The sequence below is a fragment of the Pleurodeles waltl genome, chromosome 12 (assembly GCF_031143425.1).
Source record: "Pleurodeles waltl isolate 20211129_DDA chromosome 12, aPleWal1.hap1.20221129, whole genome shotgun sequence".
Classification (NCBI taxonomy): Eukaryota; Metazoa; Chordata; class Amphibia; order Caudata; family Salamandridae; genus Pleurodeles; species Pleurodeles waltl.
This window is the reverse complement of record NC_090451.1, coordinates 697,097,029-697,122,036: the sequence shown is the minus strand read 5'-3', so window position 1 is coordinate 697,122,036 and position 25,008 is coordinate 697,097,029. Positions and strand designations below refer to the sequence as shown.

General features: G+C 45.3%; 1 protein-coding gene across 3 annotated transcripts in view; it reads right to left on the bottom strand.

Moving 5' to 3' along the window:
• Positions 1 to 25,008, bottom strand: part of FXR2 (FMR1 autosomal homolog 2) — a 175,100-nt gene that overhangs the window by 26,634 nt on the left and 123,458 nt on the right. For 2 of the 3 annotated variants that reach the window (XM_069215596.1, XM_069215594.1), the window contains exons 8-12: positions 24,329 to 24,499; positions 17,332 to 17,410; positions 8,049 to 8,284; positions 7,559 to 7,645; positions 3,797 to 3,992 (exon numbers count right to left, since the gene is read on the bottom strand). In XM_069215596.1, coding sequence (XP_069071697.1) covers positions 3,797 to 3,992; positions 7,559 to 7,645; positions 8,049 to 8,284; positions 17,332 to 17,410; positions 24,329 to 24,499 — 769 coding nt within the window. The remainder of the gene's footprint in view (positions 1 to 3,796; positions 3,993 to 7,558; positions 7,646 to 8,048; positions 8,285 to 17,331; positions 17,411 to 24,328; positions 24,500 to 25,008) is intronic. The other variant, XM_069215595.1, reaches the window with a different exon arrangement.

The following is a 25,008-nucleotide window of genomic DNA, read 5'->3' as shown; positions in this document are numbered from 1 at the left end:
CTTTACTTGCAAGTAGATATTCATGATGCCCTTGTAGCAATCTACACTAGATTGTACTCCCCCTTGATCGGGGCCCCAGGGATGGGCATCCAGGCATTATTTGAACATGTTACACAGAATAGGGATGACTCCCTGACACACTTCAGGAGCATTACTGGGCTCCCTGTTTAAACCTGGAAAGGACCCACTAGCTATTTTGAATATGGATTCTAAAACCCTGAGCAAAATTCAGGGCACTTCGGTCCAACAAGGTTCTTACCCACCTAAATCATACTGAGCAGAATGGCTTTTTTTTCTCAGTAGGTGCACAGCACTATACATTAGGTGACTGGACCAGGTTATGGAGGTGGGACGAGCCCAACAGCCTTAAGTCGCAGCCCGGGTCTTGGACCTAGAAAAGGCATTTGATTCCCTCAGTTGGTATAACCTCTTTGCAGCTTTGGGCTGCATCAGCTTTGGGGTCCGAACCAACAAATTAATCCATCTGTTATACACTGACCGAACGATACGGCACTGTTAGCGGGGCCTGATTTCGTAACTGGCATAACTGCCAATGTCGAGTGGCCCTTTCGAAGCAGCAGCTTCCTCTGGCATTGGAGGGGGGGCCTCATTACAAATAATATTTCCTGGCCGCCGATCTGCAATGGCTTGCCCGTTGTTTGGCGGGGGTCATGCTGGAAGACACCAAAGTGCTTGACCCCCACATCCCCCAGATGGCCGTTCAAGCCCTGACAATGCCAAGGGTTCATCCGGCAAGAGGGCTCCCACGCCTGTTGCAGGTGGCTCTGCAAACTCTAACCACAGGACTTTGGCTCACTCAGGGTCCCACCTCATGCCCACTCCTAGACATCCCTGAAGGGTCCAGACGATACCTGCGACCAACTGGCCTCTCGATCCTGAACCATCTCTTCCAAAATGGTCAATTATTGACGTTGAGGAACTAGTGGACGAATAAGGTCTCGACCCAGGTTAGTTGCTGATGCATTACCTTCTTTGCTGTCCCCTATGGAAATGCTGGCAGGTAGATGACTCATCCTTTTGTATTGCTAAAGTTGCCCTAAGTGGGAAGCGTATGCCCAGATGTGGGTCCCTTGCTCACTGTGCAACTGGATTCGAGCTAGCCTGGCTGATGAAGGGTGATACCCTGAAACTGGTCCCAGGATGCTTGTTTCCGGTCCAGGGAGGACCTGGCCTGGCAGTTCAGGCTGGACTGTTCCCATGAGGAACAGGGTCAAGACTGATTTGCATATCGTTGGGTCCAAACTGGGGTGGCCTGGTGAGCAAAAGAACGATGGATTAAACCCAGATCTGTGACTGGGGGTGAGTGTTTGCATTGTTCAACACTTCGTCCATCATCCTTTTGTGTTACTAAGGTATATGACTCAGAGCCAGCTATGCATGACCTTACTGACTCCCCATTGTGTAATGGGAGGCAACGGGTTTCTTTCGATCACATAGGTGGTGATCACTCACACTCTGGTTCCGTTAAAACACGATGGGACACCTGTGATGTAGAGTCTGGTAGAGCCCTACATGAGAAGGAATGGGCAAGTTCCCGAGAATACCCCTGTAGGACCTCCCGCAATGCATGCCTACAATTTATACAGTTCTACTTGCCTCATAGAGCCTATCTCTCGTCCCAGCAGATCTGTCTCACATTTCCAGATGCAGCTGACACCTACACCTACGATGCATCCCTGGCTGCAGACCTCAAGCATGGGCTTTTGAACTGCCCCCACCCTCTACTGAACAGAAATCACTCCGAAAATGTCAGCAACTACGACTGGAAGTCTGGGAACTGAAGAGCGTCTAAGGTGCACAAGATGGCTGCTCACTTTACTTTTCCAGCCCTCACACTTGCAAAACGGGTGATAACAAAATGGACAAGTGTGATACCCCCTGGCAACGCAGCTTGAAGGGATGGGTGGTATGATGGGCTGTGGCAGAGACAACTGTCCTATAAAGGGAGGAGGCTAGTGGCCTCTGCCACAATCCTACAGCCTCAGTGTGGGAACAGTTATTGTCCCGGTTAATGGGTCTGGGGTGAGACAGATCTTCAACCTCATGAACCACTAGCAGCGAGGTGTCTACCCTCCTACTATCCCTACACACAAGAGACATTGCTCCAAACCACACGCAAAGCTTTCATATCAGAGTAGCTGTGAGACTTAAACAGACAGGCCTCTCTCTTCCCATCCAAAGGGAGGCCTGCAAGCGTGATCCCCAAACCCTGCCTCCTTTTCGTATTGCATTGTTCTTAGACTCTTGTTTACTACACTACATATTCCCCAGCACCATTTACACCCACCCACACATTCATCTCATTTCGTTCTTGTGGTCTGCCATCCCTCTCCCTATGGTTTCCCACCCGCTCAGTTTACCACTGTTTTGTCCCCATCCAGAATGACTGTCTCCATTTATACATTAGACGACAAACCCAATCCATGACCTTCCATCCCCTCCCCCCACCAATAGATTTCTGCCACTCTTCCTGCCTTTTTTGTTGTTGGAACGACTGGCAATCATCTTGCTGTAGCAAACCATTTATTACAAGAATCACTGTTCCTGCGATGTATGCTTGTCACAAATCAATTAAAAAGATATTCAGGGAACAAAGGGGACTTGAGAGGGGAACATTGGCCACCGGAGAGATATAAGGGTACAGCAAGATCCTATCTCAACAATGGGTCTTCATTAGTTATCCTGTACTTTCAACTAGTCAAATCTAGGTGACAAGACATGGTTTTGTCTCCTACAAAGTTTTGTATCTCTCGTAGTCTACAAAGAAAACCTATTTGGCAATACTCAAAGCTAATTGTGGGTTAATGGATGATTTTATCACAATGTCTAGTATACTGGGGCTACTATTTAACACAGCTTATCTAAAAGTGTTTATTTGTAACAACTAAGGCAATCTGACAATCAGTGGGCAGCTCTTCAGGCTTTTGTTAACCTAATATGCAACTCTGATTTGCATGCCAAAAAAAAGGTTTGGGTCAGTGCCATGCAAGCTAAGAAGGCCCCTTTCCCCCATTAAAGAGCATGAATTCCATTTTGAAACTATTTACTTGAAGGTAGATCAGATCCATGCCAGGCTCTATTTCCTATAATAAAATTGCAAAAGTCTCATTTTGGTTGAGGGACCCACTCACAATGACCAGAGGATGAGTATCATGTGCTAAGACTGTTATCTAAAGCTTCCCTCATAATGAGTTATAGACTAAATGTAAACATTAAATGGGACCAGTGAGAGGGGTGCACCAAGAATAGGGGAGATGGGCAAGTGATGAGGGGAGACAATAAGTTCACACACAAAAAAAACCCAAATCAAGGTAGTTCAAAGCCGCAGTAGAAAACTCACTAAGGATTGAATGCTAGCATGGAGAGAAACGTGTATAATGTACAAACAGGTCTAGTGGAGTTGACATGCCTAAGGAAGGACAGTTTTATAGTAGGAGACATGCTGCTTGCCACAAGCTAGCCTTGGCTGATGAAGCAATCACTGATGACAATAAAACATTTTCATTCAGTATATATCAATAGCAAAGAACAAAATACAGGTGAGCCTAATTCTGTTGTGCAAGGCCTTGTAACACGAAGGCAACTCCTACTCAAATCCTCTTCGCACCCCCGCTCCCCAAAACCCCAACCACCCCAACTTTTTAGTATACTACTACTTAGGAACAACAAAGATATTACGAACACAGTCGTTCTTTGCAGCTACCCTCTACTACGTCTCCTGTCTGGCCCTCTCCACCCCAGGCTTACTGGTGAAGATTGTAAATAGCTATTCTACCATATCCAGAGTTGGGGACCTTGCGACCACGGCCCCGTCCTCCGTAGGTGCGGGTGGTGTGCAGTGAAGAGGTGCTATCATCAGTCATGTAGCCACGCTCTTTGTCTGTGCGGCTGGAGAGCGGTCGGAAGCCAACACCAATCTGTCGAAGCTGCTCATCTATCTGTAAGCGCTCCAAACGTAACTGCTCCACTTCCTGCAAGTTAAAGAACAAAAATCGATGTGACGGGAGTGGCAACAAAAATGACAACAGGTCATCGCAAAAGTTAAAGCTACTGCAAATAGACAAACATGGCACCATCATTTACACTGAAGCCCAAGTATCTGCTTTATCCTATAACTGGAACTACAGGAGGCATTGGCAAGTATAAATAACGCTATAGAATACAATGTCTCAGTTCTTAGATAATACATCTAAAGCTCTTTGCAGTCTATCTTAAAACCTAAGAACTGCCTCTCCTCCTGATCGATTCTACTGTATAGTTTGTTTAATAGAATATAGCACTGAATAGAAACTGTATTCACGTTTAGGGGTTCACACCATCTGAAATGCTCACCAATACAATGCAAAAAACATGACTTTTTCTGATTCAGGAGCCACTGGCTCTCGCATAGAAATCAGGCCTTGGTTCCCTCTACTAATGTATTGGCCACCTATGCCAAAAGCACAAGAAAATATTTTCGGGGAATTTGCGGTCTTAAATCATTCCATTTAGGCCAGGTTCCTGCAGTGACTCTTATCCCTCTACTGAGAAGACTGCATTTAGAGGTGGCAGCAAGTCACAGCATGGCAAGCATATATGGGAACAGACCTTATGCCCTTGCCTGGCTGTTCCTTAAAGTCATAAATGAAGCATTGCTGCTACATCAGTCCCATTGGGAGACTGAACTTCTTAGCCACTCTCTCGATCACATCATGAAAACAGGCTATGTAGTCCTGAGGTGATTCTAGTAGAACTGGAGATTTCAACCAAACAAAAGGTGATGAGAGGAATGCTTGCAAGAAGTCTAACTAATGGTGATCACTCAGGGTAGCGGTTCCAAACCACTGTTTATCACCCACTGTGCCACTCCAGACAAAGGCTCACCTTATGCAAATCAGTACTCACCCTGCTCCTCGTGGCTAAAGTCCACCCCACACTACCATGTAAGGCTCCTTCTCAAAAAGGGAACACAAACAATCAGAGACCAGTATCGGTCTTGTCAATGAGACAGAGCTTAGGCATACTCTGGGCCACTTAAAGCGTGACATAATTCAAACAAAAGCATTCCTCTCTTCACCTTTGTGGTGTCTGCTTCAATGCCTTAGTGGCTAAGGATAAGCACAGAGTTGGGTCCCATGATCACTGTGCCAGTCGATCCATATTGCATCCAACTGAAGAGGCTCAATCAGGCTGAAACCGTCCTTGGTTTGCTTGAACCAAGTTCAGAGATGTTCCGGCTTGTTAGTTCGGGCTGGTCTGTTCCTGTGTAAGCAGAACCAATACTAATTTGCATATGAGTGGGTCTAATCTGACGTGGCATGGAGGGCAAAAAAAAGAATGGGTTGAAGTGCTGTCCGAGCAATTGCAAATGGTTACTCTTATCGCAAGCATTCCTCTCGGCACGCTTTCTGTGTTTGATGGACGGGTGACTGCTCACCATCCTTGCGTATGGTGCAGAAATCCCACTCACCATTACCTCCATCTTCTCCATCATCACCTGAGCTGAGTGGCAGCTTGGGGAGTCTACTCCTTGTAGGCTTTCTCTTCATCTAAAGCCCTTCCCCAAACTCAGGGACATAACTCACATCCATGTGTGGAGGAATGTAGGCCACCTCGGAGGCATCTTGGTCACTTAATTCTGCCTCCAGGACAGAATTTAGGATATGAGTGACATCCCCTTTATGGGTGAAAATGCAACTGGTGTAGAAATACCCATCCTTGATGGAGGAAGGAGACATCCAGGGGCTGGTCATCAACTGTCATTTTTGACAATGGTCTTGGCTGCTGAAGGAGCATTTGTCGTCGATGAGGCATGTCCCATAAGTGACAATGGGAATGTTACTGGCAGTTTTCTTTTTTCTTCATCCCAAAGGAGAAACTATGGAGTCATTGGTGAGGGCTGCAGTTCCAAAAGGACATCAAAGGAGCTGTATTCTGGCTGCCTTTTTTGTGCAGGGTGGTTTTTGTCCTGGGTGGAACTGAGAGAAAATTTCATTTTTTTTTACCTCTGTGAAAACATGGCTGCATGCACCTAAGGTGTTAGGTCCAGCTCTGGAAACCCCACACATTTCATTTTTGCACTGCATTTATGGAAGTTCTTGAGGAGCACTTTCACAAAATGATCCCGAGATGACAGGGTACCCCCTTAAAAAGGAGGCTATTCCTTTTTCTCCAGTACATAAAATGCCAACCTCCACTCCCTATTCTTCAGTCTTGGAAGGAAAGTTTTACAAATGTTGCAGCATGAAGCTTGGTGCACTGCATAACAGAAATTCATTAAGTGGATTATCAGTATAGATATTTTTCTGTCCACAGGTACAAGGACTGGGATTATTCTCTCTGCCAGTCATGATGACTGTTCCTGACAGAGGAGAATTCCCTCCGAGCCATAAGAATGAAGATTAACCTCTCCACAAAAAAAAAAAAAAAAAAAAAGTAAATAAAACTTTCAGCACTCTGAAAGTTTACAATAGGGCTGATTCAATTCCAGGGTAGACCAGGAAAGTAACAGGGTAAGGTCATAGAGAGGTTAAAGCATCTCATTGTGGACTTCCTCACACATGGTGCGCTCTAGCAATCTAAGCTATGGTGATATCTAGGGAAGTAGAAGAGCTTAGGACTTCCACCTCATTGGCTGAACTTTGGTTGCTTTAAATGAAGTGGATTTGCTACTAAACATAATGTTGTTGAGGCACTGTGAACTACTTCTATTTAAAATTACCAGGGATCCCCAGCATGACAACGGTAATGAATCAAGCAAGTACATATACCAAAAATCTAATACAGGAGAATTACACGTCTGAGAATAGTTCAAGCATTCCACCCATCATTCTTTTGGTTTTCCCAAGTGAGAACAATATACTGAGGCGTGAGGCCTGTGCTTATTGTGCCATCTACTGAGGAGGGTCAAACTGTTCAAAAGTAATCTGGGGTTGCTTGTACTCTCTTTCAGAAAGGGCACTGCCTGGATTGCTCCTAGTGGAGCACGATCAGTGTTGATGTGCGTATGACTGGTTCCTGTCCAAGGTGGCACGACAGACAAAAAAAATACAAGAGCAGACAGACTGAATGTTGTAGTCATGAGTAATTACTGTGCCTGAGATTAATCTAAGAATTTCAAACATTGCATCAATTACTTATTTGTTCACCTTAGTGCAACGGATAAGTTTAAACATGGGTTCTGTTCTTACTGTGCCATAGGACTTAAATGCTCTCCAATGACAAGGTCCAATAAGGCTGAAAATAGTCTGGGGTTACCTGTGCTCTGTTCAGAGGTTACCTGGCCTACTGGAGCAGGGCTAAGTATTATTACCATACAAGGAGAATGTGGAAATACCCACTTGAAAAACTCAGGCTCAACCCACACCTGCAAGAAGCCTAGTTATACTATACATTGTTTCATGGGGCTACTGTTGCAGTATTTGCTGCCTACATGGCACAGTATACAAATTTCATTAACAATGTTGAAGTCCAGATGTTGGCTTACAGAATGTCCAAGGTGAAAAAACACTTTTGTAGTTTTAATTACTCCAATCATTCTGAGAGGTACTGGTCCTACCTGCAAGTATGCCAGGTGATATTCCAACAGAGCCTGGGCATTGCTGATGTTCTCTCTGGTACCAACAAAGATAAAAGGAACCATTCCCTAAAAGAGAGGATGAGAAAGAAAAACAACTTGTACATGTTTGAAAGGAGAACAGAGATTAAGCTGGAGCATAACTAACGAAAGAATAAATGAACGGCAGTCAGGAGCATTATAGGCACAATCAAGGCATGAGAACTAGGCTACAATCAGGGTGTGGGCGCGCAGGAAACGGCAAACACAGCAACAATTTTGATGACAGAGCATCAATGGCCTCAGGATTGTAGCGCAGGGCTCCAGTATCATGCGCTGCTGAGGAAAAAGGAGTACATACGATGTAGGCCAGTTTGGGGAAACCCCACTAATCCAAAGCTGGTACAAATGCTACTGCAGCCATTTAACTTCAATGGGGTGGACAGGCAAATATTCTGATCCAACGTGCAAGGCTGATTTCAGCATTTCCTACCTCCTCCTTGGTGTGGTTCTTTGTTGTTGTAGAAGGAGTATAGGAGATTTCGTCACTTCCTACCTCCTCCTGGCTGGGGCTCTTTGCAGGTGTGGAAGGAGAATACGAGATTTCACCAGTTCCTACCTCCTCCCGCGGGTGATTCTTTTCGCTGTCACCTTCTACACGGACCCGAACTACTCCAGATTTATCCACTATTTCTTGGATCACCTTTCCATTCTTCCCAATCACTTTCCCTGTGTGCAAAAAGATGGCATCAATTTTAATGGTGCAATATGCAGCTTAAAGGGCTTGACCTGTGTTTAATACCAATCTTAGGCACCTTTAACAGGTAATCTTTCCCAGCTCTCTTGGAGAGCTAGGCGAGACTGGCAATTTATGGATGATAATCATTGGTTTCTATCTTTCCTGGTATATTTAAAATAAAAGGACCATCCATTATGTCCTGCGAGTCATTGTTCTATTGACAAAATGTATTAATTTCATCACTTTGCCACCATGATTGAATAGGAAGAGACTGATTGTACCACGTTCCTCAAAAATGACACATCGAGGCTGATATCCTACCAGGTCAATACGGACACTGATATAACTTGCCAGACATTCAGCCTTTACCCAAAGCAATTATTCAGCCATAAAGGAAAAATTTCACCTGCAAGAGTTCATACTGATCTCCACGAAAAGATGTGGAATGGACAGACCCAAATGTTAAATCTACTGAGAAACTCAAGGAGAAAAACACAGACATAAATGTAAAGCGAGGTTTCCAGAGTAATGCACACAACAAGTAATGCCGTCCAGTAGGTGACCTGCAACATAATTGTCAAGATTATATCTTTTCCTGTTTTTAACAATGCCTGTGTTTCCCAATAATAAAGATGAAATGCCGGGGCAACACGAGGTATTTTTAGCTGAGCTGTCTGGATTCCAGGTTTTATCCAGTAATTACTTATTGAGAACTCCCTCCTGCGCAGAGTCATCAGGTGCTTGAGTCCGCCCTGGTGATACTGTCCTACTAGGGTGGGAGACGAAGACGATGATGAAGCATGATACTATTAAGTCTGTGAGGCTTCCTCTTCCATAAAAGGAATGCCACCCCCCGCCCACCCCACCCCCACTGTGGCCAGAAAATGCAAAACTGATCCTCAAGAGGAGAGTTGCCTGGAATGAGCACCATAATTTGGTTTAACTGCTGCAGCAGTCCTATTTGGTTGTGTTGATTCTTACATATAAGGGGTTATGTGCCTGCTCTTTATCCTCCCCTGCCTCTCAAATGTTGTGTGAGTGAAACACAACCAGTAAAGCATCAGTTGTTCAACTGAAGTGTAAAAACAAAAGCGTAAAGATTCAAAATGGTCAGAAAATTGCTGTTACACATCAGAAAACCATATAATCAAAATCCAAAAGGCCTACTGTTCATTTGGATAGGTGGACCAATTATAAATGTTGGCTATTAGTAGTCAGTGAAAGAAAGGGCCAAGTCCTTTGCAAAAAAAAAAAAAAATTATTGGAAGAATAAGTACAAAGACAGCACTGCACATTAGCTTTCCAGTGGACAAGAGTTAATTTATCAGTTGTGAACAGGTGCTACTGAGGCAGGATAGGTTAACAAAAACAAATATTTAGGTGCACAGCCAGAGGGTGCATTTAAACTCACTATCTCAAGTCAAGGGAGGGAAGTCCAGTCTTTGTTCATGAAGGCAACAGCCCTATCAGACGTTCAGGTTAAGCATCAACTAGAAAGTTCCCTTTTCCATTGAATTAATATCAATTTCGCCTACAGAAGATGCACTGAAAAGTCGGACATGCTTCAGCCACCACATATTTATATTGGAGGTTTGTAAAGTGGGTGGTTGTTGTCCTTTCAGTTATCCTAAAGGATTATGGGGGTTAAAGTTAGGTTAATGACAGAAAGAGTAAAGTTTGAGTTTAATCTGGTACACTGTTTAACTGTGCCTGATATTCTTCAATAGCAATACCTCTTATGAACTGAGTTCTGGTGAAAGCTGGTCCAAATTATTTTATCAAGGCCAAGAACAGTGCACTGTTCACTTCACAGCATGTTTGACTGGGTCAATTATCAAAGATTTCCTGAACCACTGTGAACAGATTCAACTTTCGAGTTAGGGTTTAGGGCATTCCAGAGTCTAGTCCCTTGAACAATTTACATTGTTCTTTATCCTCTTGAAGGATTGTTGTTTAACCAGATGGGCAGAATACATATGGAGGTGTCTGTAAGGAGCAAAGTGGGGTTTCCTGTAAGAATGTGGGCCTTTGCTACTGCATGTTTCATAAGGGGTGTAAACCTGGTATCAAACCTACCATCGACTCCGAGCCAATGCAGTGTATGAAGAAATGGGGTCTATTATTTAGCGTGGTTGTGCAACTACACTGTGTAAAGCATGCACCAACCCCTTTAGGACCCTTAGGTTTCACCTATCAAATCCTTAGTTCAACCCTGGGGACACGTGGCACTGGGCTTACACACAGAACCAAGTGTTAAGCATTTAAACAGCACCACAACAATTTAAGAAATCGATATGACGCAAGAAATCTGACAGCATTTTACAAAAATAGACTATATTTGTTTAAAAATATAGACACTAGAAAGAAAAAAATGCACTGGAGGGGTTAGCAGATATGGATTTCACATGAACAAACCACTGCAAATTCAACTTAGAAACGTTTTCAAAGAAAACTTGGGTGTTAATGCAGTCGGGTAGAAGTGCTTGGGGGACCATCTCCAGCAGGGAGCAAGCCCGTGGGTCCATAAAGTCCTCAATAACAATTACCTCCACAGAAGCAGCAGTCCTCAAGCAGTTCCAGGCACTTTATTTGCATTGCAATGGATTCCTACGAAGTGGTTCCGATGCATCAGACGAAGTAAGATGAAGATGCTCCAAGGATGCTATGGATGCAATGTAGTCAACTTGGGTCGTCTGCAAGTAATGCTCAATCCACAAAGATAGTATGGGGTCCTGGCTGTAGTTTTGGAATTCTGCACGGTCCTCTCCAGTCTGGCTGAAGTCCACTGAACTACCAGTCTCTCAGTGTTGCGGTCAAAGGCCAATCCTTCCTCAGTCGATAACTTGCCTTCTGATGGTCCCAGCAACTTTCCGACTGCATTGGAGGGCTCAGCTAACACTGGTGCACCTCTGTGTATCGAAACTTAGTTCTTGGTGCTGCACAGTGGCAGTGGTTTGAAAACTGTCTGCTACCACTTTGCTTCAGCAGGCTTCTTCTGCATTTGTGTGCCTGTGCCGTGAGCATGAGGCCAGTCGGCTGGTCCCTGAAGTTCTCTTGGCTTGCCTGGGCTCAGAAGCCAGCTTCCCCTTGAGCAGGACATGTCAGGCACAGTCCCTCTCTACACTAGCCACCAGGTACAGGCTAGACTGTGGAGTCTCTCTTTGCAGGTCCGTCAGCACAGCAGGACAGTACTTCAGTCTTTCTGTAGGAAAGGGCCCCTTTTTTGACATGATCAACCCCACGTTTTGCCTGATATACAATGCAGTTCTGACTGCAAGTGCACTGGGTTCCTGCTATCCAGATCCCCAGTGCCAGGTCTCTTTTTCTAAAACTGTACAACTGTTCCCCAATTTGTAATACCTTTGGCACTCATTTAAGTCCCTAGTAAATGGTACCTGTGGTACCTAGGGCATGAGTATCAGAGAGTCCCCAGGGGCTACAACATACACTGTGCCACCCTCAGGGACCCCTCATCTAACCCATGCAGACTGCATGTTTTGGTGCACCTAAATGAGAAAACACAACATAGCACACAGCCTGTGTGCCATGCCCCCTCTAACATTATGCAATATATTTAAGTCACCCCCACAGCAGGCCTTACAGCCCTAAGGCAGAGTGCGTTATTTTACATGTGTGGACATATCTGCAAGCGCAACTATGCCCCTGCTATGTCTTTGGCGATTCTTAAACACAGTGAGTGAACGGAGAAGCTATTTTTAAGTACAAGTGCTGGACACTGGTCAATACAATTGCCCCAGATACATGATAGCTTCACTGAAAATAGGGATGTTTGGACTCAAGCATCTCGTAATAATAAACCCACACTGATTCCAGTGATGGATTTATTAATTCATGCACCGAAAGGGTACCTTAGAGGCGCCCCATGAAAAACCTACCAACTACCTGTGTGCTGGCTGACTCGTTTAAATTAGGCCTGCAAATCTGCATTACAAGGTGGGGGCTTAGTATGCAGATCTGGCTTCCCTCAGGAGTGAGTGAGTAAGGAGATGGCTATCCACCCTGACCCAGGGCCCATTTGGCATGTCCAACCTCAGGTCAGTTCCACCTAAGGTGAGCTGCATGATGCGGATACAATTTAAAGGTCTGCCATCTTGGTGATGGAAGAACTAGGAACTCTGGGACAGGGTTATACCCACAGGAAGTAGAGGGAATAGGGACCCCCCAGGGATAATTGGCCCATTGGCTACTACCCTACACTCACCTAACACCCCTAAATTCAGTATTTAGGGGAGCCCATGGCACCAGAAAATCAGATCCTGGTGACCTGAAAGAAAGAGGACACTCCAGAGACACAAAATTATAAACTGAGGACCAGTGAATCACTCCACGCCAACCCTGCCAGCCTCCAGATTGACATTGACAATTGTGACAGGCACCTCGTACTGCAGCTGCTTATGCCTCCAAAAGTCTGGGAGGCCTGCCAGGCTTCACCCAAGAATCAGGAACTCCCTTGGAATAGCGAAGCTGCTCCCCTGCAGCTTGCAGGCACCTAAGAAGAACTGTGAGGATTCCGGACCGTCAAAACCTGATACCGGAAAGCACCACTGCAACTGTGCCCCCTAGCCTGAGTCGAAGTGGGCCAACTGTGCCAGTGTGGTCCCCAGATCCTCCAGAGACTAAGTTCACCTTGGGTCTTCCCACTGTGACCATTCCAGACGACACCTGCAGCCTCTTTGTACAGGTCCCCCTCTACCACGAGTGACCTGGAGACATAGACCACCTCTGCACCTGGCCATCCGAAACTAAAGAGAAAAGGACCAAGGTATCCCTACGTCCCTCTGACTCGTGAGATCCGAACCCACTTGTTGGTTTGGTTGGACTGGACCCCCAGTCGACACTTGCAGCCCTATTTCTGCCAGCCTCCTCTACAGTTCCAGTGGCAGAAACCCGATGCCCAAGGACACCCCTGCACCCGGTCAGAGGAGAAGAGAACCAAAGGTGGCCCCACATCTCAGAGCATTGCAAGTTCTGAACCCCCCTTCCTAGTTCACCTGGACAGGCCCCTCAGTCCCTACCTGCAGCACCATTCTAACTGGACCGATCCCCACTGACTTCAACGGGGCATGCAATGCGGAACTGCACCTCTGCACCCAGCCGCCCCTCTGTCGCCCGAGGTGATTTGTTTGTGTGGTCTAGGACCCTGCAGCACACTCACCCTAAGTCTGGAAGATTGGTCCAGTAAGACACTGCTGAATCCCAGCTGCCCTATGTTTTTCCTCCACAGATGAACATTGCAGCTTCAGAAAACTGAACTAAGTGGCGACTTCAAAACTGTTAAAATTTCTCTTGCACAACATACTTACTTAATTGTATTGATTTTGGTGCCTAAACATATATAAAGATACATGATATTTTTGTTAATTGTGTGGATCTCCTTGTTGAGTCAAGTGTCATTTATTGACTGTGTGCCTACTGCAGATGTCGAACACTCCTCTCTGATAAGCCTAAGGCTGCTCAACCACACTACCTGCTAAAAGATCACCTTGGAATTGCTAGAGCAAACCCCTGTCCACTCATACAGGAACCTCTAGACTCTTTGCACGGTTTAGCTCATTTTGATATAACTCATAAATAGCCAACTTCCTACACCTTCTTCCAAGTCGGTTTAGATAACAGGTCTAGGTGCCAGAGGTGTCCCTCTTATGCTGGGAAAATGCCCCCAGGTCAAGATGCGGTGGGTAGCCACAAGGTTTCCAGGTTCTTCCCACCATATGACCACTTACTGTGAAATCTATCATCAGGCTATTCCAGGATGCACTATTTTGTATAAAAAAGCTTTAAGATTTGAGTCTGAAAATGAAGCCAATCTGATCGAGCCAATTAGAAAACAATGAGTATACAAGCTATCTGCTTGTACGTATTCTTTCGATCCGACTGTGAAAATAGCGGTTAGATGATGCTGCAGTTGTTAGCTGCAGGAAGCTGGCTCTGTATATGCTTTTTGCTGCTTTATTTCTAGATGTTGCAGCATCACAGGGACGGCTGTTTGCAGAGGCTAAGTTGGGGTCAGGTTGTCAATGGAATCCTATGAGGACTGGGGGTACTCTGTAGGAAACAGATCACAGTAAGTACCTGCTGGTTCAGGACACAGGTCTAGGGGGTTTAGGTCAGCACTTGGGGGTGGGGGGGTGAGATGGTGGTCAGCATAGGTCAGTACCAAACACATATACCCTTAGTGACACACAGGTGGCTGGGTGCAAACACAGAGCTGGGTGCTCATGCTTTTCAATGGGGGACGGGGGGGTCAACATAAGATGCTGCAGGCTGGGTGGGTCCAGGGGGGTCGTTCCAGGAAACCCAAGTCTGGAAAAGTAGGAAAGGCGGCCGCAGTATATTGCTGGACCTTTGGTCGGATTTCCCAAGGCCTGGGGACTGTGGGTGCGGGGGTCTCCTGGGGCATCGGGACACTTTGTCAGATCCATTTGCTGTCAGTGGGGTCCTCAGGATTCAGGCTGCATGTGTTGTCGTGCTGGCCAGGAGGGTGGACTTGAGGTCGGAATCTCCTCAGGTCCGGTGAGCCACTTGGACTCAGGCAGTGGGCTGCAGCTGTAGAGTGGGCAGGGCTCATCTGCCCTAGGGAGTTCTTGGTCCTCTGGTGGGCAGGCAGGATGGGTTGCCTTTTTGTAGAAGGAGTCTTGAAGCTGCAGACAGGCCGGTAGGGCTCGAGCCAAGTCAGTTGTCATCTGGAGTCTTCACTGCTGGGCTCAGCTTTGCAGTCCTCCTTTTTTCTTGAGGTCACTAGGAAGCTGGTGATTAAGATTCAGGGGTGACCCAAATACTAGATTTAGGAGTGCTACAGGGGTCAGAGGGCAGTAGCCAATGACTAGTGTCCCTGAGGGTGGCAAAATACTTCCTGTGCCCACTCTATTGGGGAGGTGGGCACATTCCTATCCCTACTGGCCCCTCTCCTCCAAATCAAGATGGAGGACTTTGCAAGGATAAGGTCACTTCAGCTCTGGACACCTTAGTGGTGGTCCTAGCTGCAGAGGTCACTCAGTCACTCCTCCTTATTTTACTTAATATTCCCACCAGACTACCGCCAAAAGTGGGGCTTGGTCCGGGGGCGGGCATCTCCATTAGCTGGATTGCCCTGGCGCACTGTAAGAGGAGGCCTGAGCCTTTGAGGTGCACCGCCAAGTGTTGCAGTTCCTGGAGGGAGAAGGTGTGAAGCACCTCCACCCACAGCAGGCTTTTTTTCCCCCTGACCCCCAGAGAGCACAAAGGATCTCACCCTTTGGGGTCAGACAATTGTCTGTTAGTGGCAGGCTGGCACAGACTGGTCAGCCTTACACTAAAGGGTTGGGTAAAATACAGGGGGCATCTCTAAGATGCCTCCTGTGAGCCTTTTACAATAAATCCAACACTGGCACCAGTGTGAGTTTATTGTTCTGGGAAGTTTGATACCAAGCTTCCCAGTCTTCATAGAAGCTATCATGGAGCTGTGGAATTTGTAATGACAAACTCCCAGCCCATGCACTTAATATGTCCACACTGCACTGTCTAAGAATGGAGTAAGACATTGTAGGGCCATATTGCTCATGCAGCTATGCCCCAGGCAGTGGTTTGTGGGCATGGCACTCTGTGAGGGATTCCATGTCAACTTTGACTTTTTCTTCCCACCAAGATATACAATCTGCAATGGAGTGTGCATGTGTTTGGTGAGGGGTCCCTTAGTATGGCTCAATACATGCCTCGCTGGCTACAGAGGCCTTGGTACCACTGGTGCCTTTTACAAGAGACTTAGCCCTGTGCCAGGGGTGTCCCAGTGTTGGAAACAATAGAAGAACAATGGTGCTGGTTCCTAGTTGGCAGGATCACAGCACACATTCAATCAAGTTAGCATCAATACCAGGAAAAAGTGGGGAGGTAACCATGCCAAAAGGGGCACTTCCTACAGTAGTAATGTGCAGTCTTATTATGGGTCCGGGCCTCAACTTTTTCTAATAGGCTCAATCAAATTACCTTGATTATCAGACTCAAACGCTTTGAGTATTTTTGCCTTGAAAACGCCTAGACCTGTTCGCCAACTAGAGGGCAAAACACTTATTTGATGGTCCATTTGCAAGAGAGAATCATCAACAACTCATTTCAAATTCACTTTCTGAATAAATCTCATTACTATAAGTACCGATGACTAGAGACTCTATATAATAAAACATCTAACATTGTCTTATACAGTCAACCTAAACTTTTCACCTTATTATTGTACGCTAACGGGGTATTGCCCACTCATAGGTTAAGACAGTCCATATAAATAGAGAAACTAAAGGGGGAAACGTAGCTTGTCTTTGACCCCTTTCAATAAATCAATTTTGTTGTACAGTCTAAATCAGTGGCTACATTTTCCCTTTTGTTGGTTTTATTAATAGAATGGTACAATAGTAGTTTATCAATCTAACGTACTGTACAATCGATTTTGCTCAATTTCGAACATTTAAAATAAAAAAAAAAGCAGACCCAATGCTGCACCGTACAGGCATGTTTAGAATTCTTTAACGTGAAAAAAATGTTGTTTTATAAAAAGTGTTTGGAGGAAATTACATGTGCATTTTACTATTTAGATCATCATTTCTATCAAAAATAATCTCATGACAGAAAATATTCTGACTCGTGGACTCTGGTATGCATGACGGGACAGTTGCAGCTTATGGAATTCATCAAGGACAGTTTTTATTCTGATAACAGCATATGCTGTTTAGTATTTTCAATGTAGGTTAATGGGGTATTGCCCACCCCTAGGTTAATACAGACTTCTATATGAATAGGTAGAGCCATTAAAGGGGGAAATGTAGACAATCTTTTACCCCTTTCCATAAATCAATATTTCAATAAATCAATTTTATTGTATAGTCTACATCAGTGGCGACATTTTCCCTTTTCATGAATATAATGTTACAATTGTGGTTCAGCAATCAATTGTACTATACAAATGATTTTGCGCCATTTCAAATATATTTTAATTGATCAATTCATCAAGGGCAGTTTTTATTCCACTAACATAAGCAGTGACACTTACCAACAAGACTGCGCGGCACTGAAGTGGAATCTTCTGAAAACTCTAGGTAGCCGCGTGCTTGCTTCACAGCTTCTGGACTCTGTTAGGAAGGCAATGAGAAAGTCATTCAGCATCTACTCACTTGACAGACACAGTTTAATGTTGCTTACCAACTGTCTACCAACAAAGAACATTGCTTTCTCTGTGTGTGCTCCTCTGTGGCATTCGTATTAAAGTATGCGACAAGCAACTCTTATATGCGGCTAAGCAGAAGTGAGAATGGGAGGAAAACAAGTATTAAACATTGTCTGCCTGTTACTCTTGTCCAATAACTGAGGGGATAGAGGGAGAGAAGAAAATGTTTGACTAGGAATAACTGAATCATTGTTAATATAACTTTATCCTATCCCTAGATAGTGATTCTCTTCCATTCTCAGCCTTTGAGTATCTTCAATAATATACAAATAATAAATGAAAAGGCGGATTTGGGCAGTTTAGTACAAACTTATTGGATCATAATTACTACCTTGTCAAACGCTTTGGTAGGAAGCCTTAATAGCAAACTGCCTGTAGAATGTGTACGGCCACAGTCACCATACACTTCTCCAGATACAAGTCTGGAAAATGCCACTGAAGCGGTTTCATTCTCATGCAGCCTGCTCTCCACGGGGTAGAGGATCTACGCCATGCCGGAAATAGTGTTAGATGAAGGACGTGAACCAATTGGCAAATGTGATTTCAAAACACGACAGGGCCAGGATTGCTGCCCCCAATGTCACAAAGTATTGGTAGATCGAATGCAGAGCCTTGGAAAAATTTGGTGTGCGCAACATCAGACCAGTGCAGCGTTTGTTCAGTACACAAGGCATGCAGCAAAAAAAAAAAAAAAAAAAAGGCAAAACGTCCAACAACTTAAAGACAAAAATAGGAAGAGTCTTCAAAACCTTGCTTTCCACCATGGAATATGTTGATGGAACATGTAGGTTCAAAGACAAAGGGGTGCCTAAAGCTCTGTAATAAACCTCTTCTTTCCACCACATTTGAGTGGAGTAGAGGGCACTTCATGAATTGGAGTTTGGGAGGGCAACAGAACTACTGAAAGGCTGGAATATTCAAAGCATCAGTTGAGGGCTGGGTCAGTCTTTTCCATGAAGCAATTCTTCTTGGACTTGAGGCGGAGTAAGAAGTGGTAGGTGTTGGCTACCTTTCAAAAAACAATACTGCAGATAAAAGGGAAGACGAAGGAAAGTCTTGATCCGGAGCAAGTCTTAAGTCAGAGCAAAGATCACGTCCAAACCCGATGCCAGAGAGAAAAAAAAAAAATCGAATAAAGTAGTTGATGCCTATGCCAGTAGCACCAAAAAGGAGGAGTCACTCGATCCAGTGACTCAAAAATGATTCTTCAAGAAAATCAACCTGAAACACTCCGGACCAAACACTAGATGCAGGAGTATGCAGAACGTGTTTATTTACAGCCACACATCGCATCAAACATAAAATTGCTCTCACTAACTACTCTTGCTTATACCCCCACCCATAACCATGACTGAATATTATATCCGACAGGAAGAGGCAGTTCGCTGGGCTATCTGCACCCATGAAAGCTGTGAAACATGGGGGACTACAAACAACTGCAGTGCAAACTTCTGCCCTTTTAAAACACAGAATAGGAACAACCACATACAAATCCATCAAGATGCTTTCCTCCCTAGTCAGAATTTGGGATTCAGTTTGCCTAAAGCACAGAGAGGCAAATCTCAGTTAGGGGCAGTGCTTCTTTATAGTCCTCTTTTGTTAGCAAGGAGACATCTCAACCACAAATTTTGCCTTCTCAGCAGACTCAAGCACCAAAGTGGAGTTACAGTAGACATCAGGACAGATTAGGAGCTGAAAAGGCGCACATTCAGTCAGGAATTGTAACTTATCACTCAGGGAAGCTCAGCTCTTCTCCAAAGCGCAACTACTGCCGTTACCAGAGCAGACTCAGACTGAATACCAACCTATGACCAGGGAGGGAAGACTACTCGATCTTAGTACAAGCTGGCAGAGAGTAGCCTAGAAGGATATACTGGCACAATTACATGGTGCAGCAGTAGCTTGGGAACTTTAAATCCAGAGGGTGCCCTGGACTCAATCCAACTATGCAATTAAGACTTAGAAGCAAGGAAGGTTTGGCCTCTGAATGGTTGTTGGCTACTTGCGTTCAATGTCTAATCCTTAGAACATATCAACCAAATAAGACGTAAATAGGTCAGGAAACGTGTCCAACCAACAACCATGCCACCATCCCTCATGAAGGTCCCGTGACTGTGGCATTCACAAGACTGTGAGGGGTCATAGGTTGGGAAGTTCACTCTCTCCTTGACAGAAGGAATACTCAGTACGGTGCCCAGATTCAAGGCCTCCAACCTCACAGCTTTCCAACTCTTATCCAGAAAATAAAATTGCCTACACTCTGCACCCACACTAAACGACTATGGAGGGAACTTTTACCAATGGCAGCACATGCAAACACGGGTGTGCACCAGAGACAGCATTATGCATTTCATCTGTTAAAAATGACTGACAACACACAAAGCTTAAATCCAAAGTAGTGTAGCAAAAGCTACGATAGGTGAGAGACAAGAAAGTAGATTTTGTTGTGAAGAACAAGTTACTTACCTTCGGTCCGCTTTTTATGGTGGATACACTGACTACTCTATTTTTCTTGTCTCTCACCTATCATGATAGATACAACTACCTGTGGATTCCTCACCTTATGAATAGAGTCCCAAGCAGTACCGCACTCGGTGGGGGTGCCCGCCTGATTACACCAAGAAATCTTGCAATACCGAGCGAGCAAAGTGACCGTCCCCCCTCATCTCAGAGTCTAGACAGTAATGTTTCACGAAAGTATGGAGGGACGCCCAAGTTGCCGCTTTACATATATCAATGGAACTCCCCTCGCCAAAGCCGAGGTTGCAGATTTAGCCCTAGTAGAGTGGGCCCTGATACCTTCAGGAGGGACCTTTTTTGCCAAAGAGTAACAGATCTTGATACACAAGATGACCCACCTGGAGAGTGTCCTTTTCTGTACAGCTCTGCCCTTTTGCTGACCAGCATATCCAACAAACAGTTGCTCATCCAAACGAAAGTCTTTAGTTCTTTCGAGATAAAAACTCAGGGCTCTCTTAGGGTCCAACCTATGGTGTCTCTTCTTCTTTAGACGGGTGGGGAGGAGGGTAAAAAGCAGGAAGAGTGATATTCTGCCCTATATGAAAAGGGGTGACAACTTTCGGTAGAAAAGAAGCCCTGGTTTTTAGAACCACTTTATCAGGGAAGAACATAGTGAAAGGGGGCTTAACGAAAAGTGCCTGAAGCTCTCCAATCCTCCTGGCAGAAGTAATTGCGATCAAGAAAACAGTCTTGAAGGCTAAATATCTCAATGGACATGAATGCATGGGCTCGAAAGGCGAACCCATTAAGAATGTTAAAACAAGATTTAAGTCCCACTGAGGCATGTGAAAAGGAGTAGGAGGAAAGCTATTCACTAAGCCCTTAAGGAACCTATGTACAATGGGAGACTTGAATAAAGACGGCTGATCCGGAAGGCAGAGAAACGCCGACAGAGCTGCCAAATAACCCTTAACTGTAGCTATAGCACAGCCTTTCTTCGCCAAACTGAGAACAAACAAAAGTACATCTGAAAGATGGGCCTTTAAAGGATCTTTTCGGTTCTCTCCACACCACAGCACAAATTTTGCCCACCTTCCGGCATAAATAGATTTAGTGGAGTGTCGCCTGGACGATAGTATAACATCCACTACATCCGGAGGGAGAGAAAAAGAACTCAGGTTGCCCCGTTCAATCTCCAGGCATGAAGGTGCAGGCTCTGGAGGTGGGGGTGTAAAACCTGCCCCTGTGATTGAGAGAGGAGATCTGCCCTGAGCGGGAGACGGAGCGGAGGGCACTGAGAGAGTTGAAGTAGGTCTGTATACCATACCCTTCTCGGCCAGTCCGGTGCCACCAATATGATTTGGGCCCGGTCCTGACGAACCTTCCTCAAAACCCGAGGAATCAAGGGTATGGGGGGAAATGCGTAAAGCAACTGGCCGCTCCAGGACATCTGAAACGTGTCCCCCAACGCCCCTTGCATCGGAAACTGGAGGCGGACGAATAACGGGCAATGCGCGTTCTCCCGAGTGGCAAATAAATCCACCTGAGTGCCCCACATCTCGAAGATGTGGAGGACTAGATCCGGATGGAGACGCCACTCATGATCTAATGAGAAGTGATGGCTGAGAACATCCGCACGTACATTCAACACTCCGGCCAAATGATTTGCCATCAAGCAAATCTGATGGTCCTAAGCCCAGGACCAGAGTCGTAGGGCTTCTCGGCAAAGCAGATACGACCCCACTCCTCCCTGCTTGTTTATATACCACATTGCGGTAGTGTTGTCCGTCAGGATCTGAACTGACTGACCGCGAAGGGAAGGGAGGAAGGCCTTGAGCGCCAAACGTACAGCCCGCAATTCCAACAGATTGATATGCAACATCTGCTCCGCTGGAGACCAACGACCCTTGACCTCCAGGTCCCCCAGAAGAGCTCCCCACCCTAGAGTGGAAGCATCCGATATCACTGTGGCCACTGGAGGTGGCAGTGAAAACGGTTTTCCTTGGGAAATGTTGCCGTCCTCTGCCCACCACAGGAGATCCGCTACAGCGTCCCTGGAGATCTTTATTGAATTCCTGAGATCCCCCTTGTGCTGGAACCACTGTCTGCGGAGGCACCACTGAAGAGCCCTCATATGCCAGCGAGCATGAGTGACCAACAGAATGCAAGAACTAAACAGACCTAGCAGGCGTAAGACTTTGAGGACTGGAACTGCCGCTCCACTTTGAAACAAAGGAATCAGCGCCTGAATGTCCCGTACCCGCTGAGGCGGGGGTAGGCCCGAAATCTTGTTGTGTCCAATACTGCCCCTATGAACAGGAGGCGTTGAGAGGGCTCCAGGTGAGATTTGGGTACGTTCATCGAAAAGCCCAGATCAAACAACAACAGCGTTGTCATTCGCAGATGAGACAACACAATCTCTGGAGACTTGGCTTTGATCAACCAATCGTCCAGGTAGGGAAAAACCGCTACCTCCCTCTTTCTGAGATGTGCTGCAACAACTGCCATCACATTTGTGAAGACCTGGGGTGCTGAAGTAAGACCAAACGGAAGGACCGCAAACTGGTAATGTTGCGATCCGACCACAAAACGGAGATACTTCCTGTGCGACTTGATTATGGGAACATGAAAGTACGCGTCGTGCAAGTCGACAGACACCATCCAGTCTCCTTCGCTCAACGCCAATAGCACCTGCGCTAGGGTCAGCATTTTTAATTTTTCCTGCTTGAGGAACAAATTCAAAATCCTCAAGTCTAGGATCGGCCTTAGACGACCGTCCACTTTGGGAATCAGAAAATATCTTGAATAACACCCCTGACCCCTTTCCTGCAAACTGACATCCGACCCCCGCATTCCCTACACGGCTTAAACCCGGACTTCTTTGGAGGCGACATTGTAACTTCAAGAGATCGCTACAGTTACCAACGGGCCAGGAAGAAAAAAATGTTGGTGTCGAAGCACGGAAAAAGGCAAAACTGACGTTAGTACACCGACTAGGACCTCTTATTGGCACGTTGACATCAGACGGAGTCACGCGGAGCCGTGCCATTATGACGTCCTTGTAGACGTAGACAGCTAGGAAAAAGACTTTCCGTCAGATGCTGGCGCAAGGATCGAATTCATAATGTGAGAAATCCACAGGTAGCTGTATCCATCAGAAACAGTTTTATATTTAAAAAAAACAAAAAAACAAAAACACTAATCCCCTCTGAGGACACCTATAGGACGTCATTCATTACAAGAAGAAAGCTCAAATCCACATAGATTTAAAAAAAAACTATTAATCCTTTATATGGATCCAAACAGGGAAAGGGGGCATTCCTGCATACGACGTACACCTGTATGGTACAGTGTGTGAAGCTCTACTTTTCTAGTCATATTACTAAATGTGGAATATTTCGTGGCAGTCAGAGAATAAGCATAACAAAATGGAAGAAGTGAACATCTGAGTGTGGCACTCTCCAAAAAACTATCATAATATTCTCACTATTGGACTAATCCACTGCAAACTGTTATTCAAAAGAAATGTTAAAGTAGATTCTGATAACCTAAAAGCAAAAGGTTTTCACAACTGGCACTCTGCAAATGAGTGCTCACAACCCTGCTGGACAAAAGGGCTCAGATAGCTACATAATATTTTTCTATGCAGACATCCCCAGAACAGATGTGATAAGCCAACATAGTAATTAATTCACACAAACATTTCTATTAGGCATCCTTTCAACAGACTGAATGTTGGAGTGTTCATATGCATTCTGCGCCATTTAAAAAAAATAAAAACAGGCACACACTAAATGGAATAATAACAGGAGAGGAGCAGATGAGAAGGCAATGCAGCAGATTCCTTTGGGACGGCCAATGGGGTGCAGCAATGAGGATCAGACACAATTGATCGACAGCAACTTTCCATATTACAAGACTACACTTAAGGTGGAGATAGACACCCAAAACAAGTCTGTTCCTCACTGGATGGAGCACCAATGTGGGGTGATACTGAATTTAAGATCCAATCACAATAAGTGCTTGGCACTTTAGAATAGCTGGTCAATCTCATTAGTGAAAAGTGGACCATGGAGAAATTCAGTCTCCACTCAAGTCTGGTCTCAAGACTAGTCTTTAATTTGTCTTCATCCCAGGAGGAGACTGCAAGCACATTCATCCAGAGTCTCTCTTGATCAGATTGAGATGTCTAGACTAAAATTAACATCTTCACAACATCTCCCCCTCAACATATGACTATTTGCGATCTCCTTTATAATACAAAGGTCTATTGTCCTGCTCAACTACTGTGATGAAACACCAACCCCACAACACCCAGCATCCAATTTGCTTTTATTTTTTAGACAACTCCCCCAACAGCTACCTCTCCATAGATCCTGAATGTGCAGGTCTCCTCATCCAGCTCAATGGCCGTCACTCCGGGCACCTTCCGTGCTTGTTGGATGTTCACACCGTGAGTTCCAATGGCAAGCCCCATTAGGTCCTCTCGCACCGTGAACTCTTCTTGGAAAGCCGCAGCCAGCTGTTTACTGGTCTGGAAAAAAGTGAAGAAAAAAAAAATCAAGCAATGTGACAAACCAGCCAGTAGCTCACAATAGACCAAACTATATTCATTGAATGGTTCAGGAAAATGTCTAGACGCGCTACAATGACCACAAGAGTTGGAGATAACACACAACTATGTATTTTATGTCTCTGCTGGGAACATACGACCAAAGTGATTTATTTTTGCTAGGCAAGCATTTCAAGCTACAAATGCTTAGGATAATTCCTCGCACACAGTGCAAGAATAATGAACAAACAAGCCATAGCTAACACTGACGCATCACACCTTGCAGCCTCAGAAGCCAGGGACAAAAGAGGAAAGTACATCAAAGTGGAGGCTAAGTAAAGAAAATCTATAGCACCACCCATATTGAAAAGAAGAATTTGGGATTTTTTTTTGTTCATTTAAACTAAGACAGGTAGGTTTACCAGGTAATGGAAGATCAGTCTTAGCAGCCTTTTATGCCAGATTCAACAGAGCAACACATGTAACAGTTC